General features: G+C 44.6%; 1 protein-coding gene across 2 annotated transcripts in view; it reads left to right on the forward strand.

The window, feature by feature from the left end:
- Positions 1-16,980, forward strand: part of ccny (cyclin Y) — a 122,347-nt gene that overhangs the window by 65,317 nt on the left and 40,050 nt on the right. Inside the window, exon 4 of one of the 2 annotated variants that reach the window (XM_038798304.1) lies at positions 7,927-8,027. In XM_038798304.1, coding sequence (XP_038654232.1) covers positions 7,927-8,027 — 101 coding nt within the window. Of the gene's footprint in view, positions 1-7,926; positions 8,048-16,980 lie in introns of those variants that run through there. The other variant, XM_038798305.1, reaches the window with a different exon arrangement.

A 16,980-nucleotide genomic window follows, 5' to 3' on the forward strand; every position in this document is an offset into this window, starting at 1 on the left:
AGTGGAATCTCTTGTTAAGAGGAAGAAGGACGCCTATGTGAAGATAAGGCGTGAAGTTTCAGTTGGGGCGCTTGATAGTTACAAGGAAGCGAGGAAGGATCTAAAGAGAGAGCTAAGACGAGCAAGGAGGGGACATGAGAAGTCTTTGACAGGTAGGATCAAGAAAAACCCAAAAGCTTTCTATAGGTATGTCAGGAATAAAAGAATGACTAGGGTAAGAGTAGGGCCAGTCAAGGACAGTGGTGGGAAGTTGTGTGTGGAGGCTGAGGAGATAAGCGAGATACTAAATGAATACTTTTCGTCAGTATTCACTCAGGAAAAAGATAATGTTGTGGAGGAGAATGCTGAGACCCAGGCTATTAGAATAGATGGCATTGAGGTGCGTAGGGAAGAAGTGTTGGCAATTCTGGACAAGGTGAAAATAGATAAGTCCCCAGGGCCTGATGGGATTTATCCTAGGATTCTCTGGGAAGCCAGGGAAGAGATTGCTGAGCCTTTGGCTTTGATTTTTATGTCATCATTGGCTACAGGAATAGTGCCAGAGGACTGGAGGATAGCAAATATGGTCCCTTTGTTCAAGAAGGGGAGTAGAGATAACCCCGGTAACTATAGGCCGGTGAGCCTCACGTCTGTTGTGGGTAAAGTCTTGGAGAGGATTATAAAAGATACGATATATAATCATCTAGATAGGAATAATATGATTAGGGATAGTCAGCATGGTTTTGTGAAGGGTAGGTCATGCCTCACAAACCTTATCGAGTTCTTTGAGAACGTGACTGAACAGGTAGACGAGGGTAGAGCAGTTGATGTGGTGTATATGGATTTCAGTAAAGCGTTTGATAAGGTTCCCCACGGTCGGCTATTGCAGAAAATACGGAGGCTGGGGATTGAGGGTGATTTAGAGATGCGGATCAGAAATTGGCTAGTTGAAAGAAGACAGAGGGTGGTGGTTGATGGTAAATGTTCAGAATGGAGTTCAGTTACGAGTGGCGTACCACAAGGATCTGTTCTGGAGCTGTTGCTGTTTGTCATTTTTATAAATGACCTAGAGGACATAGAACATAGAACAGTACAGCACAGAACAGGCCCTTCGGCCCTCAAATGTTGTGCCGAGCCATGATCACCCTACTCAAACCTACGTATCCACCCTGTACCCGTAACCCAACAACCCCCCCCCCCCCCCCCCCCCCCTAAACCTTACTTTTATTTGGACACTACGGGCAATTTAGCATGGCCAATCCACCTAACCCGCACATCTTTGGACTGTGGGAGGAAACCGGAGCACCCGGAGGAAACCCACGCACACAGGGGGAGGACGTGCAGACTCCACACAGACAGTGACCCAGCCGGGAATCCAACCTGGGACCCTGGAGCTGTGAAGCATTTATGCTAACCACCATGCTACCCTGCTGCCCCAATGCTGGCCACATTGGATTTGGTTTTGGATAATGAACCAGGCCAGGTGTTAGATCTGGAGGTAGGTGAGCACTTTGGAGACAGTGACCACAATTCGGTGACCTTTACACCAGGGAGGGCACAGAAGGTTGGGTGAGTAAATTTGCAGACGACACTAAAGTCGGTGGAGTTGTAGACAGTGTGGAAGGATGTTGCAGGTTACAGAGGGACATAGATAAGCTGCAGAGCTGGGCTGAGAGGTGGCAAATGGAGTTTAATGTAGAGAAGTGTGAGGTGATTCACTTTGGAAAGAATAACAGGAATGCGGAATATTTAGCTAATGGTAAAATTCTTGGTAGTGTGGATGAGCAGAGGGATCTCGGTGTCCATGTACATAGATCCCTGAAAGTTGCCATCCAGGTTGATAGGGTTGTGAAGAAGGCCTATGGTGTGTTGGCCTTTATTGGTAGACGGATTGAGTTCCGGAGCCATGAGGTCATGTTGCAGCTGTACAAAACTCTGGTACGGCCGCATTTGGAGTATTGCGTACAGTTCTGGTCGCCTCATTATAGGAAGGATGTGGAAGCTTTGGAACGGGTGCAGAGGAGATTTACCAGGATGTTGCCTGGTATGGAGGGAAAATCTTATGAGGAAAGGCTGATGGACTTGAGGTTGTTTTCGTTAGAGAGAAGAAGGTTAAGAGGTGACTTAATAGAGGCATACAAAATGATCAGAGGGTTAGATAGGGTGGACAGTGAGAGCCTTCTCCCGCGGTTGGAGGTGGCTAGTACGAGGGGACATAGCTTTAAATTGAGGGGTAATAGATATAGGACAGAGGTCAGAGGTAGGTTTTTTACTCAAAGAGTGGTGAGGCCGTGGAATGCCCTACCTGCAACAGTAGTGAACTCGCCAACATTGAGGGCATTTAAAAGTTTATTGGATAAGCATATGGATGATAATGGCATAGTGTAGGTTAGATGGCCTTTAGTTTTTGACTTCCCATGTCGGTGCAACATCGTGGGCCGAAGGGCCTGTACTGCGCTGTATTGTTCTATGTTCTAAAGGCATTGAGAATGGCAAAGATAAAGATTTACACGAATGGTTTCAGAGAGGAGGATCTTTTTTTTTTAAATTTAGAGTACCCAATTATGTTTTCCAATTACGGGGCAATTTAGCGTGGCCAATCCACCTAACCTGCACATCTTTGGGTTGTGGGGGCGAAACCCATGCAGACATGGGGAGAATGTGCAAACTCCTCACAGACAGTGACCCAGAGCCGGGATTCGAACCCAGGTCCTCGGCGCCGTAGGCAGCAATGTTAGAGAGGAGGATCTTGGTTGCATAGATAGATTGGAGAAGCTGGGACTGATGTCCTTGGAGAAGAGAAGATTTTGAGAGGAGATTTGATAGAGGTATTCAAAATCATAAGGGGTCTGAGCAGATTAGATAGAGTGAAACTGTTCCCATTGGAAGGAATATTGGGACTGATTGAAGGTGAATGACAAAAGAACCAAAACAGACAGCAGGAAAGATTTTTTTTAATGCAGTGAGCGGTTCAGATCTGGAATGCACTGGCTGGCTGAGAGTGTGATGGAGGCAGATTCAGTTGATTCATGGGAAATGGAATTGGATCCTTGTCTGAATAGACATTGTAAGAAGTATTACAACACCAGGCTAATGTCCCATCAGGTTTATTTTGAATCACTAGCTTTCGGAGCAATGCTCCTTCCTCCGTAAGTGCTCCGAAAGCTAGTGATTTGAAACAAACCTGTTGGACTTTAACCGGGTGTTGTGATACTTCTTACTGTGCCCGCCCCAGTCCAACACCGGCATCTCCACATCATGAATAGATATTTGCAGGGCTACAGGGAAAAAGGGAAGGGAGCGAGTCTCGCCCTGTTGCTCTCGTCGAGAGCCTCCTTCTAAGCTGTAACCATTCAATGAATCAAACTGCTTTTTATTTCAAACTGAGAAACCTGGGACAGAATAAGAACAGGTGGTTTGTTAATAAAGTGATTAGATAGCCCAGGTTTGGGTTTGAAAACCTTTGGATGACCAGCGCCGGCCCTAGGGTTGCTGGCGCCCCGGGCAAGCTGAACTTCGGCGCCCTTGGGGGGGGGGGGAGGCGCCGAGCCGAGGGGGGGGGGGGGCCGAGGGGGGAGCGAGACCCGAGGGGGGGGGCGGACCCGAGGGGGGAGGGCGGGGGAGGCGGACCGGCGGGGGGGCGGGGCGGACCCGGGGTGGGAGGCGGGGCGGACCCGAGGTGGGGGCGGGGTGGACCCGAGGGGGGGGGGGGCGCCCTGGGGGAGGGCGGCCACCGCGCATGCGCTGGTTGGCACCTGCCCAACTGCGCATGCGCGGGACCCGAGTCTCTGGCGCCCCCTAGCACATGGCGCCCCGGGCGACTGCCCGAGTTGCCGGTGCCTTGAGCCGGCCCTGTGGATGACAGAAAGGTGGCAACACTTGGGTAGCTTTTGAGGGTCTATGAAAGAAGGCATGTGAAGGCATGCAAAAAATATCTGGGAATATCGCCGCACCATTTGTTTCTGATTCCTGGATAGACTAGCTTGATTCCTTGTGTGGGAGAGGAAAGTGTGCGGGCAGTCCATTTCTTTCATTGTTCCCCGTGTTTTTAATTTTGATCGTTTTCTTCTCCTTTAAGTTTTTCTTTATCCTTAAAGCATTTGTTGCATGTGGACTGTTTTTTCAGTGTGGTAAGGCCCTGTTTCTTTTGTAATATGATGGCATGGTGGTTACATTATTTGATTTTGAATGATGCCTTCCTCTGCTGTTCTCATTCTTCCCTCCACTTACTCATTTCTCCTTCCACTTCCCTGTGGCATGGTGTAGTCTTATTGATATTGGGGATTGTGTGGGGGGGGTGGGAGGTGCCGGGCCGCCGGTGTTGGTGAAGGCAAGATAATGTGATACAAGGCCATTTCACTAAAGCTTTTAGTAGCAAGCTAGAGGTTGAGTAGGCATTAATAAGCCATATTTTATTCATAGTGATTTATACCCTAATATAACAATGATTTATATCTTCCCAATGTTTATTTACATAACATCATCAGTGCCAATACCACTATCAATTGACCTTGAATAAGATTGCAATTTAACCAATAGTTTCTCATTTTTAGTAGAAACCCAGGTCATCACCGAGATTATAATTCCAGCTATACGTCTGTGTTCCCAGCCAATAAATTAAAATATTTCAGAGAGGACCCATTTGGATTATATGTTGAACTTTTAGTGCCATATACACTTTTTGTGCCGTGCTTGGAGTACTTGCTCCCATCCTCTCCTTGTAACCTGTTAACAGTGATGTGATACCATATCCTCCCCTTCTCTTCTCTCTATCTAAGAAGGTGTAGTTCTATTCAATATAATTTTTGTGTTTTTGCTTGGGGGTTTTGTAAATATCCCATTATAGTAACATTGTCAGGGTAACTTTCATGATGTTCTTCAAAAAAAAAACCTCAACAAACATATATGGACTAGACTTATCTTCTTCCCACGAGAAATACAATTTCTAGGCATGTGTGATTTGAAACATGATGGATTGTTTGTTCAGGATGAGTTTTCTCAGTGTGAACCTCCAGCATACAGAGAGAGCACGCCTTTACAGTTCCCAACCCCTACCTTCCTGCATCTCACCTCACTGCTTGTGTCTTAGCCTGGGCACTTGGAAGTTCAATTATTTGACACTGCTGTCATTTAGTATTCCTGGCTATCTGTCTGCCTGCCTAGTGCATGCTTCTGCTATTGGAATTTCTCATCGCCTGCCCTGTTCCACATTCATGCTCCCTTCCTGTCTCTTCATCCCCTCTTTGATCCATTTGAACTTGAACTGCACAGACCACCTGACCCAGTCTGATCTCTTCTTCTCACCATCTCCTGCAATCTAAGCTCAGAATTCATGAAAGCCACTGTAAATGGAAGCAGAGGAGAATGAGTGGGCAGAGCATGGTTACAAAGGGAGATAGGACGATGAAAGCACAGAATGAAGCAAGGTGACGCAGCAATAGATTAGAGCAAGGAGTGACTATTTGAATGGCAAGTGGTGCTTCAAGTTTTGAGCCTGCAGGTCTTGACACAGAGAGCTTGCAATGGTCAGAATGGCGCAATGAAAATCTGAAATGCAATCAGCTGAAGACTTTGGAGGGGGAATGTAGTGATAGTTTAAAACTCGAGTTGGGCCTCAACTGGAGTACTGGGTGCAGTTCTAGTCACCACATTATCAGAAGGTTGTGATTGCACTGAGCGGGTGCGGAGATTTACCAGGGCGCTGCCTGGGCTGGAGGGTCTGAGCTCGGAGGAGAAATTTGATAGGCTGGGGCTGTTTAAGCGAGGACCTGATAGAGGTGTATATAATTGAGGGGCTTAGATCGGGTGGATAGGAAAGTACTTTTTCCATTAGTATAGGGGTCAATAACTAGGGGGCATAGATTTAAGGCAAGGGGTAGAAGGCTAAGAGGGGAGTTGAGAATTTGTTTCACTGAGGGTAGTGAAGTCTGCAACTCACTGCCTGAAAGGGTGGTTGAGTCAGAAATTCTCGTAAAACTTGAAGTATTTAATATTTGGAGGTAGACTGGAGCTGCGTCCATGAGTGCCGGACTTGCCGGGACTGCAGGAGGGGAAGAAGGCTGATGGCCTGGCCTTCGTGTCTCTGATCGTCTGGAGGCGGGTTTTACTTGGGTGGAAGGCATCGGCGCAGCCCAAGGTGACTGCATAGCGAGGAGACTTTTATTTTTTCGTTGGTGGGATGTGGGCATCGCAGGTTGCACCAGCATTTATTGCCCTTGAGGCGGGACCACTTCAAAGTCAACCACGTTGCTGAAAGTCTGGAATCTGGAGTCACATATAGTCCAGACCGGATAAGGATGGCGGATTTCCTTCCCTGAAGGACATTAGTGAACCAGATGTTTTTTTAAATTTTAGAGTACCCAATCTCTCTTTTTTTCCAATTAAGGACCAATTTAACATGTACAATCTACCTAGCCTGCACACCTTTGGGTTATGGGGGCGAAACCCACGCAAACACAGGGAGAATGTGCAAACTCCACACAGACAGTGACCCAGAGCCGGGATCGAACCTGGGACCTCGGTGCCGTGACGCAACAGAGCTAACCCACTGCGCCACTGTGCTGCTCTTCAGATGGGTTTTTAACGACAATGGTTCCATGGTCATCATTAGACTTTGAGTTCCAGATTTTTATTGAATTCAAATTTCACTATCTGCAGTGGCGGGATTTGAACCTGGGTCCCCAGAATAGTACTAGTCCAGTGGCAATACCACTATGCCACTGCCTCCCCGCTTGTCAGAATTCCTGTACTTGGAAAATATCAAGTACGCCATTAAGGAGTCAGAGAAGGGGTTCCACTCGAGCTGGATGCTGTTTACTACCTTCTTTAAGGAGCTGGTTGTAATCAGCAAATAGGGGGCGTGGGTGGGGGGAGATGGAGGGGGGTTCTGGATGTATAAGGGATAGATGGTCTGGGTTGTGGGTGTAGTTTTAGAAAATTATATAAACCTGTTTGTTTTTTGGGAAGGTTGTAAAATTGAAAATTTCTTGAATAAATTTTTTTTAAAAAGGACATTTAGGAAGTATTTAGATGTTCACTTGCGTTGCCATAACCTCCCAGGCTATGGGCCAAGTGCTGGAAAATGGGGTTAGTGTAGTCAGAGCTTCGTTGGCCGGCATGAATACGATGGGTCGAATGGCCTCCTTCTGTGCTGTAAACATCTGTGAATCCAGAATAGTTGAGGAGAACAGGAATGGAGTGAGCTGATGGAATTTGGAAACAATCGGACGTTTATTCACCTATTAATTAAATGCTTTGTTGCTGCTGAGAAACAAAAGATAGGTTTAAAAAGTGGCTTTTAGAATCAACAAGTCTTGGCGTAGAACCCAAGTGTGGGTCAAGTAGATGGTTAACTGCGTTTAATGAAATGAAATGAAAATCGCTTATTGTCACAAGTAGGCTTCAATGAAGTTACTGTGAAAAGCCCCTAGTCGCCACATTCCGGCGCCTGTCCGGGGAGGCTGGTACGGGAATCGAACCGTGCTGCTGGCCTGCTTGGTCTGCTTTAAAAGCCAGTGATTTAGCTCAGTGAGCTAAACCAGCCCCTTAATGAAAGCACACTGGTATAAACCTTTTCCTTTTCTTTCTGGGTGATTTCATAATCCAGCGATGCGACAATGACAACTTGATTGGTGCCATTACGTTGTTTGCTTGTAAACAAATGATTAAAGGGGCTTGATTTGGCATTGTACTGATGATTTCTTATTTACACAATGAGAAATATAGAACTTTGTATATGTGCAGGTCTCTTGTCGCCTCTGACCTGCTTTGTTGCTTCCAGAGACTGAGGATTTTCTTGTGGCTATTCTGCTAATTGGTTGCTGAAGCCAGACAAAATTTAAAACCTGGTAAGAATAGTATCAGGACCAAGTGTGAAGGGACTGCTCTGTTGATGTGAAATGAGTACAGTTTGAGCCAGCCCGATCTAATTTATGTCTTGCTTCCTAGCATCCTCCAGGACAAATGAGAAGGAAATACAGCTCATGCTCCACGATATTCCTCGATGATAGCACCGTCAGCCAGCCAAACCTGAAGTATACTATCAAATGGTGGGTACAGAATGTGACAAGTAAGGCGATTCCCTTTTATAGAGTTTTTTCTTAAATAGGCAGAGTTGGAATTTCTTTCCTTCCCACCAACGTTTAACAAGTTGTATTTGTGAGCTACAGCCGAATAATCTTTTAAATTCAAGGTAATCAAAATATTAATCTTTTGAAACACATTCGTATTAATTATGCAAACTCCAACTTAAGACCATAAGTTATCGGAGAAGAATTAGACCATTCGGCCCATCAAATCTGCTCCTCCATTCAATGCGATCATAACTCCAGTTTCCCACCTTACCCCATAACCCTTGATTTATGTTATCTCTTTCAAATGGTCAATATTCTAACTGCACGTTTGAGAAGAAAAGATGTGATCATCAATAGAGCCTGGTTTGCCATTAAAGGAAAGTATCTATATAATTGTCTCCGGTACCCTGCTTTGCACTGCAACCACCACCTAAGAGAGCTAAGAAGGTAATTTCTACTTGAATTCCATCAAGGAGCTTGGTTTGAAACTGCTGAGAAGAGCGACAAGGACTTGGTCAGTCCCTTTTCTCTCTTTGAACTCAATAATATATGGTGCTGGTCTGGTTGTACCTTGCTCAGTGCATTCATTTAATTAAATAAGGCAGTTGAGAACATATATACGTGGGTAGAAAGCTTGAAGACAGATGCAGAGCTGTGTGCACTGAGTGCTGCTTGCATGTTAAAGTGCAACTGAGACTCGATCACGTGACACACTTCCCTTCTGGTGTTGGCATACTACTTACTATTAGAACATAAGAACTAGGAGCAGGAGTAGGCCATCTGGCCCCTCCAACCTGCTCCGCCAATCAATGAGATCATGGCTGATCTTTTTGGGGACTCAACCCCACTTACCCGCCCACTCACCGTAACCTTTTATTCTTTTACTGTTCAAAAATCTATCTACCTTTGCCTTAAAAACATTTAACGAGGCAGCCTCAACTGCTTCACTGGGCAGGGAATTCTACATATTTCAATATTTCCACTTGTTGAAAATATTTTCCAAAGAAGTATAACTATTTATAGTGCATATGTCTGTTTAGCCACCATTACATAAGTGTAAATAACTAATGTCTCTGAGTCTCTAAAGTGTAACGGTAACCTGCTGATACGTCTCGATCTTGTAATGGTAAACTTGTCTGGAGACTTCTTTAATTGTTCGCAGTGTTCTATGTGATGGTCATTCTTGGATGTTGATCCTGGTTGCTTTTGGAATCTTGTCCTAGATGCAGTCGGACTGTACCATGGTGAGGAGATGGAATGGATCTGATTTGTCCTTGGCTATTCCTCACTGTTGCGTCTTTCAGTGCAATGACTTATCGTATCTTGGTTCCGAACAAATTCTTGGTTGCCATATATTTTCTGTCGGATCTTGGATGTGAGCTTGCATACTTGGCAATTTTGGACCTGCATTTTTATCATGCATATCGGTCATCTTCTCTTGCATTTTTAAAAGTTATTCTCTAGTTTCTGAGAGGGTAGAATGGGTGAGAGTGGGTAAATTGGTATGAGAAGAAGTAGTGTGATTGATATTCCACTTCTCTAATATCCTGAAACGGCTGACCAATAAATTGCGGAATATTATCTGTAATGATCTGGTCTAAACGTACCAAATAAACAGAAAATAGCACTTGGAGTGTGCGTGACAGTCGTGCTTGATATATTGTGCCATTGCCGAATAATGGGATACATGGTGAAGTAGTTAATGATGACAGTAAAGTCAGTGCCATGGAAAAGAAAGAGGTTGGATACGATTTTGGACCACAGATATATAGGAACTTGATGTGAAATCAGTGGTTCTTTGTGCTGACTTGACACGTGCCATGCACTTCTTGACAGCGACTTCCATGTCATTGTTTATATCAGGCCAATTGACTGTCTCTCTTGAGTCTTGTCGTCCGATCCATGCCATTGTATGAGTGATGAAGTGGTTGAAGAATATCAGGTCGTAAAGATTCTGTTGTGATGGCCTACGTGCTTTCAAAAGTGACTCCCTGGGACATGCCTACCGCATCCAGGTACGGCCAAAATTATCATGTACGGTCATGAACATGTTAAATTGAGTCAGGCCATCCGTCGATTATGGTTTTCCACAGTTTCGGTAGTGTAGAATCTTTCGCTATTTGTTCTTGTAGCTGCTGCCATTTGCATTGTGAAAAATGTACCCGATCAATTAGGGACTAGCATTCACCTGTAATGTTTCAGCTCCCTTGAAACTGCCAATTCTGTCACAAAGATTCTGGATATTTTGATGTTGGGTTGTGAGCTGAGATAATGAGGATTATCCTGCTGCATCCTCCACTATATAGAACATTTATGACACCTTGGAGGATTGATTGTACTTGTACTCCAGGACTCTGGAACATGCACATAGAATTAGTGAAGCATTGTACGCCAAGAATTATTTCACAGTGGTAGTGTTTGCCTTGGCCTTTCGTGTCTGTGGACACATGTCTTTTTGAATTTGTGCATTAGTATGTTGGCACTTGCCACCATATCAAGCTTAGCCAATGGTGAATAGTTGGCAACTTTCTTGGGGCGGATCATTTGAATCTTGGCAAACACCTCGGATGTTTGATGGTATCTACGTTTTCCACGAGATTGATGGTGTGAAACCGGTGTTCACCGCTCTTTGACTCATCATCATCCTGTTCTGATTCGCCAACCACGTCATGTATATGTTTCTTGTTGGATACTGAACGGTCATTCTTTTTGCTTGAAAGTACCCTTGGGTGCGGTCTCTTTGGATCAGTGCATTGCTCTTTGTAGCTGCATCGGCTTTTGCTCTAGTTTACTGCCAATGGCCTTTTCTACCACATGTCTTGCAGTATTGATAGAAAGTTTGATATTTCCTTGGTGTAGGTGCCGCACCTTCCATACGTTTTGGTAGGTTTGGGTGTCCTTGTAAATGTGTCAATAATTGGGGTTGTAATTGAGTCCTTCTGTATTGTACTTCTGTCCATCCTGGAGTAGCTCATCAATGCTGTGCATTTTGAGCTTGTCTAGCCAATCGTTCTGGAACGTGCCCATGGGACACAACAATTCTGTCTGCTGAATCTGTGTTTACAAAATCACAGGACATATTCTTTTCTCTGCATCTACTGACCAAAGTGGTCTCCTTTGATTGTGCAGGCTGCTGTCGAAATGACATGAACTCTAGTCGATGAATGCAGAAGTTTAACCTGATTCTGAACCCGTCTTCCAATACACACCATATCTTTATGGGATCGTTTGGCACTTCCTCTGTTAATCCTGACATGTTCAGCCTGTGTAGACCTTCATTCCTTCATTCCTAGGTGTTGTGGAGTATTGAAGACACAAGTAAGTTAAACCAAGCAAGTTTATTGACTGACAAATATGCGTATAGGCGGGATCTAGACATCTTAATATTAAAAAGTTTCTTCCATGCATTTATAGTAAGCATTACAGCATTAATCATGATTACATTATACAAATTTGCCTTGGTTTAGGCTTTCGATCTCGTACATTCATGGCTATGTAAAATTGATCTGCACCTCCTCCTAGTTCCTCTATAATTCTCCATCCCCTCACACCACAAGCACATGTACTCTGACATTCTCTGCTTTCTAGCTCCTTCTTATTGGTCCCCGTTCGAGCAAAAATCAGCAAATTATTAAGAACATTATAGAATTATAGAATTTACAGTGCAGAAGGAGGCCATTCGGCCCATCGAGTCTGCACCGGCTCCTGGAAAGAGCACCCTACCCAAGGTTAACACCTCCACCTATCCCCATAACCCAGTAACCCCACCCATTAAAAGATAACAATGTAAAAATAATGTCGAAACTGATGACTTTAGCAAACCTCCCCTTGTGTCACTATTGGTCCGGTTAGATCATAACTAACTTGGGACTAACTCTGTCAGAGTTACGTCTGCAAGTTCAGCAAAGCTAAGCAGAATTTATAACTTTAAGCATATGTGTCACCACGTGCATTAACCCCTTCACAAGGCAGATTTTTACGGCTTGCTTGCCTGTTTCAGACAGGCCCAATCGAAGAAACTGTAGGTCTGTGCGCTGTTTAAAGATTTTGAGTTTGGAAAGGACTTCAGCGGCATCCCAGTTCGCACTGGATAATTTTGTGGGCATTCTGACAATATCCCTTTGACTTGCCTCCTTGTTTTATTCATTTTATCGTTCAATGACTCTGATGATAACTGCACGTGAGAGCGTACACACATGGTGGGTAGGAAACTTGAAGGCATCAGCAGGGCTCTTGTGTTTTGCTCACAGGCCAAAGTTAAACTGAGACTGGATTCACAAAACTCACTTCTCCGGCTTGTAATGGCATGCCGCTATCCCTTAAAGGCATATTTCAACCCTGTTAGTCTGGGGATTGTGCTTTTTAAGCATCTTGCTCCATGCATTGTACTTGCAATTAAATATGACCAGTAGTATTGGTCTAAAAGATTTTGGCCTGGTATTTGTCACCTTTCAAAAAGAACAAGAAGAATGAGATTGGCATCGCGCAGGATTTTCTGTCATCAATATCATAAGACAATTGTTATTCCAGTGTGCAGTATCTTACTACAACACATCTAAGGGCACAGGTTTCAGTTTGCAGGAGATCCCTTCTGCCAATCGCTGTAAACTTGTGAATGTTGGGCGAAAGCCCGAACTGATTCTGACCTTTGAACTACGATAGCAAAAATGTTTGGTGTTTTTTCCTAAGGTTCAATTATAAAAATTGATGAGCCAAAACATTTGAAGCAAACAAACGTTGTTGTTATACCTTTTTCATAAAAGGTGGTGACAAAGCAGACAATGTACCTCAGTACTGTGCAAATTCATTGACCTTATCGTAATTTTGAAAGCGATCTGTGATTCAGTAAATATTCAACATGGACCTGAGTAACCTTGATGAAGTGGTGTCCCAAGTGGAAAGAAAGTCCTTATGGCATACGCTGCTTATATAATTCTGTAATGCACCTTCCAGAGTTCTGCACAGAAAAACCATTACGTAAGCTTAATCAGTGAAGATCAGTGTTGGAGCAAGTAAACAAATGATTGACTGGTAGAAATGGTGGCTAATAGCGAAGGGTTATGTCAAGTTGGTAGGGGTGCGATCAGGCGGTGCTGAGTGGGGTGCCTAAAGGTGTGGGGGGGTGGGTGGGGGGGGGGGGGGGGGGGGGGGGGGCTACTCCCACTTTCCTATTTGTTCCAGTGACTTAGATTCAGAAACTCAAGGCAGATTGGTCAAATTTGTACACAATATCAAAGTTGAAGATGGATGGTTGATTCTAAAGACAGGACCCAAAATCTGCCAAAGGCATTGCAAAATATAAGAGTGAACATATAACTGTACAGCACAGTACAGGCCCTTCGGCCCACGATGTTGTGCCGAACTAGTCTGAAACTAAGATCAAATCAACCTACTCCCAATCATTCTAGTGCACTCCATATGCCTACCCAATAACTGCTTGAAAGTTCCTAAAGTGTCCGACTCCACGACCATAGCTGGTAGTGCGTTCCACGCCCCAACCACTCTGAGTAAAGAACCTACCTCTGACATCCCTCCTATATCTTCCACCATGAACCTTATAGTTAGGCCTCTTGTAACAGCTACATCCACCCAAGGAAAATGTTGTTGAACGTCCACTCTATCTATCCCTCTCATCATCTTCTACACCTCAATTAAGTCACCTCTCATCCCCCTTCGCTCCAATGAGACAAGCTCTAGCTCCCTCAATCTTTCCTCATAAGACCTACCCTCCAATCCAGGCAGCATCCTGGTAAATCTCCTTTGTACCCTTTCCAATGCTTCCACATCCTTCCTATAATGAGGTGACCAGAACTGCACACAATATTCCAAATGTGGTGTAACCAAGGTCTTGTACAGTTGCAGCATAACCTCGCGGCTCTTAAACTCAATCCCCCTGTTAATGAATGCTAACACACTATAGGCTTTCTTCACGGCTCTGTCCATGGGTGGCAACTTTCAGAGATCTATGGACATGAACTCCGAGATGTCTCTGCTCCTCCACATTCTTCAGAACTCTGCCGTTAACCCTGTAATCCGCATTCAAATTTGACCTACCAAAATGAATCACCTTGCATTTTTCAGGATTAAACTCCATCTGCCAGTTTTCAGGCCAGCTCTGCATCCTATCAATGGCTCTTTGCAGCCTACAGCAGCCCTCCACCTCATCCACTACTCCACCAATCATTGTGGCAGCACAATGGCAAATTAAATTTTATGTGGATGTAAGTGTAAACCGCTGCCCACAGGAAGAAAATGATGACCTACAACCCACATAGATTGGTTTTAAATAGTGGTAAAATCCGAAGTGTTTGCAGAAGAGGGTAAAGTACGGGTGAGAGCAGCTCCAACAAAAACAGCTTGGTGATTTTTACCTCCAATGTCCTATATATGCCCTTGTGCCACTGGATGTGCTGGTTTGCATTTGGTAGGACATAAAGCTATGTTTCCTTTAACTAAATGATTGTTTTGGATATGCAGCAACAGTGATCGGCTTGTGAATGAAAATCCCACAGCAAGGATTAGTTTGGTATGACTATCTCTGTGCAGCTAACTGAGAAACATGACTGATACATGGCTGATACAATGTGAAAAATGGTTACTGCGGAGGGGCATGAGTGGAATATTAACTCACAAGTCCTGTAGGCTGGATTTGGTGCTTTATTGCTTGAACACCCCAGGGATTGCAAAATCTAGCATGTCTCAGTTCCGAGGGTACTGGGTGTAAATGGCCTAGCCAATCGTCATCAAGCTAAATTGGGGCATGTGAAAAGTAACCATGCTTTCTCTCCAAGTAAAAAAGTTCCACTATTCTAAGGTAATCTTGGAGAGGCGGGATAACTCCGGGCTCCTTTTCAAGTCCTCCTCACCACTTGCTTCACGCGTTACCTCAAACACCAAAAGGGAGCGCCACTAAGAAGGGGCAAATTTCCTGTGCAGCTCAATCTTCAAGACATGGACTTTGAGCGAATGGTCACTTTTGTACAGAGTGGGTGTACGGTATTTTGGGATGTCTGCAAAATGATAGTCCCTGTTCTAAATAGCCCACCCCCCACCCCCCCTTTTCAAACCCATTGGTTTGAGATGTGGTAGAAATTCCTTCCTCAGCCACAGTAGTTTGTGTTGTTAAGGTGCTCAGGCTAATTTTAGAAGTGAATGCTGCCATCTACTGTACAAGATATGGAGTGCAGTGACCCAGTCAAACCAAGTCTATTTATTGGAGAATCGAGAGTTCAAATACTGTCTTCACTCTTCACCACTAACATTAGGCCTGTTTTCGAGAAGTTGGCATGTGGTTCAGTGGATTAAGACGCTATTGTTTAATTTAAAAAAGTATGTTTGGTATATTTAGTTAATGTGTTCACATCATTCACTTAGCTAAGAGGACAGGCAAAACCAACAGCTCCTAACCTATTATTGTGATGTAAGCATTGCTGGATTTGTTTATTGTCACGTGTACCGATGTACAGTAAAAAGTATTTTATGCGTGCAGTTCAAACAGATCATTTAGTACATGTAAAGAAATTACGTAATAGGGCAACACAAGGTACACAATGTAAATACAGAGACACCGGCATCGGTTGAAGCATACAGAAGCGTAGTATTAATCAGATTAGCCCAAAAGAGGGTCGTTTAGGAGTCTGGTAACAGCGGGGAAGAAGCTGTTTTTGAATCTGTTTGTGCGTGTTCTCAGACTTTTGTATCTCCTGCCCGATGGAAGAAGTTGGAAGAAAGAGTAAGCCGGGTGAGAGGGGTCTTTGGTTATTGCTGTCCACTTTCCCAAGGCAGCGGGAGGTGTAGATAGTCAATGGATGGGAGGCAGGTTCATATGATGGACTGGGCTGTGTTCACGACTCTCTGAAGTTTCTTACGGTCTTGGGCCGAGCAGGTGCCATACCAGGCTGTGATGCAGCCAGATTTGATGCTTTCTATGGTGCAACTGAAAAGTTGGTAAGAGTCGATGTGGACATGCCAAATTTCCTTAGTTTCTTGAGGATGTACAGGCGCTGTTGCGCTTTCTTGGTCGTAGCGTTGACGTGGGTGGACCAGGACAGATTGTTGGTGATGTGCACGCCTAGGAATTTGAAGTTGTCGACCATCTCCACCTCAGCACCATTGATGCTGACGGGGGCGTGTGCGATACTTCATTTCCTGAAGTCAATGACCAGCTGTTTAGTTTTGATGGTATTGAGGGAGAGATTGCTGTCGTTATACCACTCCACTCGGTTCTCTATCTCCCTCCTGTATTCTGACTCATCGTTGTTCGAGATCCGACCCACTATGGTCTTGTCGTCAGCAAACATGTAGATGGAGTTGGCGCCAAATTTTGCCACACAGCAGTTTGTGGCGAGGGGGTCTAGTAGGGAGCTAAGTGTGCAGCCTTGCGAGGCCCTGGTATTAAGGACTATCGTGGATTCATTTAACTTTCACTTGGCTCAGAAGTTGATCACGTGAAGGAAAATTGAGACCATAGGATAAAGCTAACAACAGTGGGCTCAACAAAAATCTTGACGCAAGGACTCCATTCGTGTGGCCGCATTTGGAGTATTCCGTGCAGTTCTGGTCACCGCATTATAGGAAGGATGTGGAAGCATTGGAAAGGGTGCAGAGGAGATTTACCAGAATGTTGCCTGGTATGGAGGGAAGATCTTATGATGAAAGGCTGAGGGACTTGAGGCTGTTTTAGTTAGAGAGAAGGTTAAGAGGTGATTTAATTGAGGCATACAAGATGATCAGAGGATTAGATAGGGTGGACAGCGAGAGCCTTTTTCCTTGTATGGTGATGGCTAGCACGAGGGGACATAGCTTTAAATTGAGGAGAGATAGATATAGGACAGATGTCAGAGGTAGGTTCTTTACTCAGAGAGTAGTAAGGGCGTGGAATGCCCTGCCTGCAACAGTAGTGGACTCACCAACATTAAGGGCATTTAAA

This window comes from Scyliorhinus canicula, chromosome 5 (assembly GCF_902713615.1).
Source record: "Scyliorhinus canicula chromosome 5, sScyCan1.1, whole genome shotgun sequence".
Taxonomy (NCBI): Eukaryota; Metazoa; Chordata; class Chondrichthyes; order Carcharhiniformes; family Scyliorhinidae; genus Scyliorhinus; species Scyliorhinus canicula.